General features: G+C 44.9%; 1 protein-coding gene across 1 annotated transcript in view; it reads right to left on the bottom strand.

Annotated features, from left to right (window-relative positions):
* Nucleotides 1-9,147, bottom strand: part of SERPINE2 (serpin family E member 2) — a 27,900-nt gene that overhangs the window by 8,066 nt on the left and 10,687 nt on the right. The window contains exon 4 of the mRNA XM_023510355.1: nt 2,571-2,769. Within this exon, the coding sequence (XP_023366123.1) occupies nt 2,571-2,769 (199 nt within the window). The remainder of the gene's footprint in view (nt 1-2,570; nt 2,770-9,147) is intronic.

Below are 9,147 nucleotides of genomic sequence, written 5' to 3'. Positions count from 1 at the left end.
CTTACAAACCGAGAATGGGACACTCGGGCACGCTTACAAACCGAGAATGGGACACTCGGGCACGCTTACAAACCGAGAATGGGACACTTGGGCACGCTTACAAATCGAGAATGGGACACTTGGGCACGCTTACAAACTGATAGTGGGACACTCAGGTACACTTACAAACCGAGAATGGGACACTCAGGCACACTTACAAACCGAGAATGGGACACTTGGGCACACTTACAAATTGAGAATGGGACACTCGGGCACGCTTACAAACTGATAATGGGACAATCGGGGCATGCTTACAAACTGATAATGGGACAATCGGGCACGCTTACAAACCCATAACGAGACAATCGGGCACACTTACAAACCGAGAATGGGACAATCGGGGCACGCTTACAAACCGATAATGGGACAATTGGGGCATGCTTACAAACTGATAATGGGACAATCGGGCACGCTTACAAACCCATAATGGGACAATCAGGCACACTTACAAACCGAGAATGGGACACTCGGGCACACTTACAAACCGAGAATGGGACACTCGGGCACACTTACAAACTGATAATGGGACAATTGGGCACACTTACAAACTGATAATGGGACAATTGGGCACGCTTACAAACCGATAGTGGGACACTTGGGCATGCTTACAAACCGATAATGGGACACTCGGGACATGCTTATAAACCGAGAATGGGACAATTGGGCACACTTACAAACCAATAACGGGACAATCGGGCACGCTTACAAACCGAGAATGGGACAATCGGGGCACACTTACAAATCAATTCCTTTTTTTTTTTTTTGATGCCTTTTTAAGTAAGATCTGAACACCAATCTGAACTATATATTAAATTTTAATCCCCAAATTAATAATAAATACCAGGTAAGCAGGGAAAAACTCACTTCTCAAACGTTTAGTTGGCAAATGAGCAGTACAGCAAGTATGGCCATTGTCACCCTCATGTGCCACAGGGTCCCTGTTCTGATACTTTGGAAGATCTACAAAACCACTTTTTTATTCTTATGTGGAGGTTCAGAGAATTAACAAGGTCCTAGTGCTCTGGAACATCTATAGTTCTTTCCTATATCAGCTATAGTTCTTCTTCCCCATATCCAATTTGACTATAGTAAGAAACGCCCTCCTTTATAGCAGCGGTTCTCAACCTGTGGGTTGTGACCCCTTTGGGGGTCGAATGACCCTTTCACAGGGGTCACCTAACACCATCCTGCATATCAGATATTTACATTACAATTCATAATAGCAGCAAAATTACAGTATGAAGCAGCAACAAAAATAATTTCATGGTTGGGGGTCACGCAAAATGAGGAACTGTATTAAAAGGTTGTGGCAAGAGGAAGACTGAGAACCACTGCTTTATAGGACAGCAAATGGTTAAAAGAGAGGCGATTCCCTCCTGATAGTTCATGCTGGGACTGAAATTATCTTCCTGTTAAACCAGGAGCAAACGTTAGGCATAAGTGATATGGTATTACACTTGGGTGTAACATGGGTTTCTTGGATATGTGTGGCCTATCTAGCCTGGGGACCATACGTAGGTAAATCTTAGTTATTAAAACTATTGTCAGAGGATGTTTACCAGACTTGACTTCATCCTGTAAGGCTTCTCCTGCTCTTCGCACAGTGAAGCCTAACAATGCCATCATCTTGTTCATTTATATCATGTATTGCCTACTTGAAGCCTTAATTTTACTAGAAAAAAATAATCTCGAGAGGATTACTAATAATTATCGTGAATGTATTACTCTGATTACTTAACTCAGTGAAGAATCAAAAGCAATTGGAACGCTCTACTACCACAGAGGCCCGGGCTATTAAAAGCTCTGGAGAGTGGGAGAACAGTTAATGTTGACAAATTCACAGAGCGGGGACCACAATTCATTGCCTCCTTCACTGGTCTGGACAGAGCATTCTCTGACCTCTTAGAAATTTCGGATTCAAATAGAATTTGGGATTACTCTTCCCTTGGCTTCAAGTCATACGGCTCAAATGACATCTATATTTTATGTTTAGCGTATAATAGAAAAACTGCCTTAGATACTAATGTAAGAATTCTATCTAGGTTGTTTCAAAATATTTCTTTACCACCCAGCTTTTGGGCCTTGGTCTTCAGCAACTTCTAGCTAAGACCTAAGAAATAAGTAAAATGAAGTCTTCTTATCAAAACGCACAGGGGCTCTATTAATCTTTATTTCATCTATGCTACATACATAGCTTTTCAGTTTTTGGAATACATGTGTCTCTGAAATATACACGTGTTTTCCAGTCTTTTGAACACAGTGAAGGACGTTAAGAAGAGCAGGCCCTCATACGGAGGGAGGGAGGGAGGCTCTGTACGAAAGATGCCCCCTCATCTCCTTTCTTATTATTGGTATCCTACCCCGCAAGCAGCACAAAGAGTTTTTTTAAAACCTTTAGAAAACCACAGCCTAGTATTCTCACTATGCAATTTCTGCCCCATTTTTGCCTCATATTTTGTTGTCTTGTATCCAGTACTGTAGCTACTGGCTGAACAATCCCACCGCCGTGTCCCAGGGAGAGGGCTACTTACTTGGGCAGGATGACCTGCACCCTCTTGGGCACCATGGTGCTCATCCAGCTGTCTATGGTCTTGGTGCTGATGTGAGGGATGATGGCCGACAGGGGGGTGGAGCTCTCGGTTGGCAGTGCAATCAGCATGCTGACACTCTCCCCATGGTAGGGCAGTTCAATGAAGTTGTACCACAAGTCATTGGGGGTGCTTGTCGACCCTAAAGAAATCAGAGGCAGGTTCAGTGTCTCCTACAGCTTCTAGAAGTGGCGTGTGTGCTTGCTGGTCACCAGGGTGGCTTCAGAGGGAAGAGGGCAAATCAGCTGGAGAACGTCCCTTTCCCACAGATAGCTTCCTTAGAAGGACAAAGATAAGGACAATTATTTCTTCCCTCTCCACTGAAGAATTCTCTTCTTCCAGTCTAGACAGAATGCCTTTGGGCGTCACTAAAATCATTTTAATTCTGCCAAGTAGAATTTAACTAGATCACATAAAGCACTTAGGATTCAGTGCTTTGCAAGAAGTTGACCCTTAAGTGAATAAAAGAATAAATCTGAGCTGCTTTAGCCTCATTTGTTTTTTTAAAAAATTTAGTTCAAAAAAACCAAATTGCATGTGTGTATTAAGGATACAGCATGATGTTCTGTGATCCATACAGATAGTAAAACGGACCCTCCACTGGAGAAGGCAGCAAATTAACACGCCCATCATCTCACACAGTCACCTGTTTTGTCTGGGGTTTTTTGGTGGCAGATAAAAGCAGCTAAAATCCATTCTTTTAGAAGGAATCCCATACACCAGTGGTCCCCCAATCTTTTTGTTACCATGGAACAATTTCATGCAAGACAATTTTTCCATGGAAGGGGAAGGGTGGGGGGCATCTGATGGGAGGTGGAGCTGAGGCCGTGATGTGAGCCATGGGGAGCGGCTGCAAACACAGACGAAGCTTTGCTTGCTGGCCCGCGGTTCACCTCCTGCCGTGCAGCCTGGTTCCTAACAGGCCAAAGATCAAACCTTTTCACATCAGGGACCAGTTTCACGGAAGATAATTTTTCCAGGATGGGGTTGTGGGATTAGGATAAGAGGTGGAACTTGGGTGGTAATGTTGTGCCACCCAGTTCCGTGGAACTGGTCCACGAGCTGGGGGTTGGGGACCACAGCCCTATACAGTACAATGTAATCACCTAGAGTGCTCATTTTGATGAGGCTACATGGGCATGTAAAGAGAAAGAAGATACATAGTGTCCACCCTTTAGGACAAGACCTATTCTGTGCCTGGTCCATTCCAATAACTTCAACAGATGTAGAATCTGCAGCACCCCAGGAGGTGAGCATAACTGGTCTGACTGTCAGGTGACGAGGCCTCTTTGGAGAAATTAAGGAACTGCGAAAAACACACCTGACAGCAGGAGGGCCAGGAGTGTCTAATGCCAAAGGTGATCTCGATTCACTCCCTGGCTCCCTACCCACTCTCCACTCACTCCAGCAACTACGACATGGGTCATTCTAAAAGTTTTGAGATGCTTAAAAATCAAGAAACAAAATCCATGGGCAGAAACAAATGAAGCCCTACCAGCAACACCCATAAGTCAAGCAAGTTGCAACTTGCTGCATCCTCTGATTCTGGGTGAATCAGAACGGACACCGTTGACTGTGTTTCTTGGAAGTGAAATAACGTTTTAGCAACCTCCAACTCCTGGGCTTAAGCGATTCTCTAGTCTCAGCCTCCTGAGTAGCTGGGACCACAGGTGCCCACCACAACACCCGGCTATTTTTTTTGGTTGCAGCCGTCATTGTTGTTTGGCAGGCCCGGGCTGGATTCGAACCCGCCACCTTAGGTGTATGTGGCTGGTGCTTTAGCCACTTGAGCCACAGGCGCCGAGCCAATACTTCAAACTTTTAAAGAAGAGGTTGGTGACCTTGGTGACCTGTGCCTCCTTGTATGTAGAATGGAAATATCAAGCTATCACAGGACCTCACAGGGTTGCTGTGATGATTAAATGAGAAAAAAACATACCTAAGGGACTTATACAGGCCTGGCCTGTGCTGGTGCTTAATGAATGTCAGTCCTCTCCTCATCCTGTAAGTAATCTAGAAGAACAACACAGCTAAGAAAGAAGAAAAGGAGAAAGCAACCTTCCTCCCTCCCTCCCTCCCTGCATCTTTTTTTTTTTCTCTTTGAGATAATTCTCACTCTCTATTGCCCCGGGTAGAGAGAGTGCCATGGTGCCCTAGCTCAACGCAACATCAAACTCTTGGGCTCAAGTCAAGTGATCCTCTTGCCTCAGCCTCCCAAGTAGCTGAGACTATAGGCACCCACCATAAACATCCCACTATGTTTTTTTCTAGCTGTTCAGCAACTCCGCACGGCCTGCCTCAGCCCTAGGTGTGTGTGGAACGCTCTCTAGTCTGGCTTCTGTCTTGGGGCTACCTAAGAACCAAAGATAGGACTCTTCATCTTTACTTTCAGCCTGTGTAATAAAACAGTCTCAGCAGAAACTGAAAAATCAATGGAAAAGTGAGAAAAAAAAAAAACCGAAAACACTTCCTAATGAGCTCTTTAATCCTCGAAGAAAACATTACATCCCTACTCTGGCAGGGCCAATTTTTAGAAACTGTGAAATTTGGGAAGCAGCTAATAAACGATTGCTCCAGGGCATGAAATAAGGAGGCATTAACTGCGTCTAGAAGTGTTTACTGTTCTGATAAGAAGGATGGAGGTTATGAATAATGAAAAGTGATGAGCTGCTGTGTTTGAGGGAGGGAGAGAGAGCATGCCCCTGTCCACCAGTTAATCCGTCCTCGCCTGGATCCACTGGTGACCCCTCAGTAATATGGATGACCATGAACACTTTGCATCTAGTTACTCATATCTGCTTAGTACTGACTGACTTCTGTTTCTGGCCAATGGTGGACAGCATGCTTCTAGACGTCCCCATGCTTATTTTTAATTGGTGGCTTAAGGAGACAGAATTAACACCCTTCCTCCCTTTCCACCTGGTTACTAAAGTACTATTCACACAACACCCTTTTATGGGGGACCTGAGCAGACTCTAAAGGACACAAGATGTGGAGCTTTGCGATCTGTGTTCAAATCCCACACCACCAGCACCCTCACTCTGGGACTCTGGCAAGTTCCTAACTCCAAGTCTTAGTTTTCTCATCTGTAACATGCTACAAGGACAGCACCTACTTTACAGAGGTAGGAAAATTCAGTGAGATGACACATACGGAGTGCCCAGCGCAGTCTGGAACACAGCACGAGCTTCCCTCTGTTGATGTGAGCTGCTTTGTAAAATGCCTCACTTCTGGAATGTGACATCACTGCTCACAGCCTAAAGGCAACATCGACCCACCTGGGGAAACCACACCTGCTGCCCTGGGCAGAAGGAATGCGGCTCCTGGGCAGCGTCTGGCAGAATGAATCAGTTCAGGGAAGGGTATTTGGGAGCCCAGTGTCAAAACATGGAGCCTCTTTTCAATTTTTACTTTTTAGAGTCTCACTCTGTCACCGTGGGTAGAGTTCCTTGGCATCAGCCTAGCTCACAGCAACTCAAACTCTTGCCTCAGCTTCCCGAGTAGCTGGGACTATAGGTGCCCATCACAACGCTTGGCTAGTTTTTCTATTTTTAGTAGAGACAGGGTCTCACTCTTGCTCAGGATGGTCTTGAACTCCTGAGTTCAAGAAATCCTCTAGCCTCAGCCTACCACAGCGCTCATAGTCCCAGGTGTGAGCCACTGTGCAAGATACCCTTATTTTATTACATTTTCATTTTTTAAAGTTATGATTGGGATAATAGTTGTGTACATTTATGAAGCCTCTGGTTGTCTCAGAGCTCTTCCCTTTAAAATGCTCTACCCCAGGCTCTCTCTTTTCCCTCTAGAAAATCAACTGTGTATTCTTCAATGAGAATAATTTCTACAGTCTATAAAAACTTGAAGCAAGTTCATTCATTCTGAAAAGGAGCAGAGATAAAAAGGGGAGAAGAAGTCTTTCCTCTTAGATAGATGGCGAGAAACACAGCTTTCAATGAGAAATAACAGGCAAAGAATCAAGTATTAAAAATGTGGAGAAGAGTTAGCATTTTTTATAAGTGGTGCTTTGGGGGTACCCTGGTTTTTCTAGAAAGCTCCCTAAAGTATTCTGATTCCCACTGTAAGTGCTACCAGAGAGGGCATAACTAGGCTCACGGAAATGTTAAGGGCTCTTCTCTGCCTGTAAAATCAAAGAGAGTATCTCAAATATTTAATATCACAAAGCTTTACAGATGAAAGGCCCTCTGATTACCTCCCGCTGCAAGGAACTATGCTGAACTCCCAAGGAGCTGTCCAGACCATACCTCAGTGGAAATTGAAATATGTGTTTTGGAAAAATAAAAAATAGATGTCCTCATATAACTATTGCAACTATTATTTACGTACCTGTTGTAATTTAATCTTTTTAATTGAAATAAATGAAAATTAAAAAAATAAATAAAAAGAGGGCTCTATGCTCTGACACCAGGATCCCAGACACCCTTCCTTTACCTGATTCCTGCTGCTCAGACTGCACGGGCTGGAGTCCGGAGGGAGTCTGGGGGGAGCTGCCGGGGAAGGAGAAATGGCGTAAGCCACTGGTGTGTGTTGGTGCCATTTGCGGCTAAGGAGCTGCCAGGGGGAGCTAACGGCCAGGGTGGTAATATGTGTAGTTCATGAAACGAGAATTTAGCAGACAACCAAGTAGAGAAGTAATGCGGGCAAAGAGGAGCAAGCGGAAACTCAGAGAAGAAAGGAAGAGGGGACGTAAATTTGGTTATTCTTTGTGGTCTTTTTCAAAATAAAGCCTCTAATATCTAAATTCACAACTATAGAAAAAAAATCACAACTTTGACTCAGCAATTCCTGTTCAAGGAAAATTCCCTTTATAAGTACTGATAACGGGATAGAAAGACTCACATACAAGAATACTCAGTGCAGTGTTTTTTTATTACAGGGAAAATATAAATGGCCACCCATAGGGTGTTTTGGTATGTCTACGGTGTGGAGTATCATGCAGCTGACAGAGGACCAGGTACATTCTCACAAACTGACATACAAAGTTTTCTGTGATATACTACATGATGAATAAAGCAGATTATAGAATAGAAATCACAGTTTAATCCTGTGTGTGTTCAGAAGGTTCATAGATATATGCTGTAAATATCCATAGGAAAGGTCTCAAATTATAAACCCGGCAATTAATAGGGGTGTTTAATCCCAGGAATAAGAATGAAAATAGGGAAAGGTTTCCTTATCTATTGTGTATTTGAAGATTTTGCAGTGTGTGTGATATACACTTCTATTAAAAATAACTTTAAAGCTTTTTTTGTTTGTTTTTAACAGAAAAGTTTCTGTTCTTGAGGTGCTCACGCTTTGGGGGTACATGTCAGAGGGTTTTCCCCTCCCCTTCTATTTCACCCTCACTCCTCACTGTTACCTAGTGAGTCTTCTCAGGGATTTTCATGACATCCTGGGAGAGTGTCAAGAAGACAGATAAATTAAATGACAATGTTGTGGCAAAGTGACTGAGAGCGGGAGGCCTGGCTTAGGCCCAGGTGGCACCACAGGCCGTGGGAACCTGGGCAGGGCTGCCTGAGCCCAGGCTGTGTGAGTTGGCTGGAGTGTGAGGCAACAGCAGGCTGTGGTCCTGAAAACATGGCTGCTGGGGACCTTCACGGCCCCATCAGACAGACCTGCCTTGTCTCAGGGTGATAAGCTGCTTTGTTGCCCAAAGCAAAAAGCCAGAGAATGTAAGATGCCCTCAGGCTCCCCGCAGGGCCCACAGAGGAGCTGGGTCCAATTCCGTATTACTCAGTAAAACCCCATCACAGGCACAGAAAGTACAAGAAGGGTGACCCCAAACGTCACTTGTGTGGGAACGAGAAGAGCATTGAGCAGGAGATGCTCCTATCCTGCTCTGAATTCAGTACAGAGCAGTGGGGGTGGACAGGACACAGGTAAGACATCAAATTGGGTCGCTTTTTGGCAGAGTTTACAAGCCACGGGTGGAATATAGAGAAACAGCACAGACAGTTCCCTGAGCTACAAACAGTGGGCACCACTGCCAGCCTTAGGCTGGGAGTGGGAGGGGTGGGGACCCAGAGAGAAAGAGCTCTTGGAACACCCTTGGCAGGGGCTGAGCCTTGGAAGAGGCCACAGTGCTCCACTGGTTCTGTAGGGAGAGAGCCGAGGAGTCTGTGTCCCCACCTCTCCCTCACCCCTACCACCTGCTGGTCCCCACTAGACAATCCCACATGAAGCCAGAGAGCAAAGGAGCCTCTTGCTGCAGCTGCCTTGGAGCTGAGAACAGTATGGAAGCGGGTGGAGAAGGCGGCGTGGCCAGGGAAGGGAGGATCGCAGCGCACTGCGGGTTCTACAGGGGGAGACTGACAGTAGGAATGTGCTTGGCCATTACTTTCTGTAAAACACACACACGTAAAGTCTTAGACAATCAGTTCTTAATTGAAAAGCTACCCTGAGATGTAACTCTGTCTGGGAACATACTATGTACTCAAGGGAAGCATATTATATTCTTGTAAAAACTAACATTTTAATCTTTCATGGAAATGTCTGTTGAAAC

This window comes from Otolemur garnettii, unplaced genomic scaffold (assembly GCF_000181295.1).
Source record: "Otolemur garnettii isolate 467f Iridium unplaced genomic scaffold, OtoGar3 scaffold00013, whole genome shotgun sequence".
Classification (NCBI taxonomy): Eukaryota; Metazoa; Chordata; class Mammalia; order Primates; family Galagidae; genus Otolemur; species Otolemur garnettii.
The sequence above is the reverse complement of the archived record's forward strand: the minus strand, read 5'-3'. Positions and strand labels throughout refer to the sequence as shown.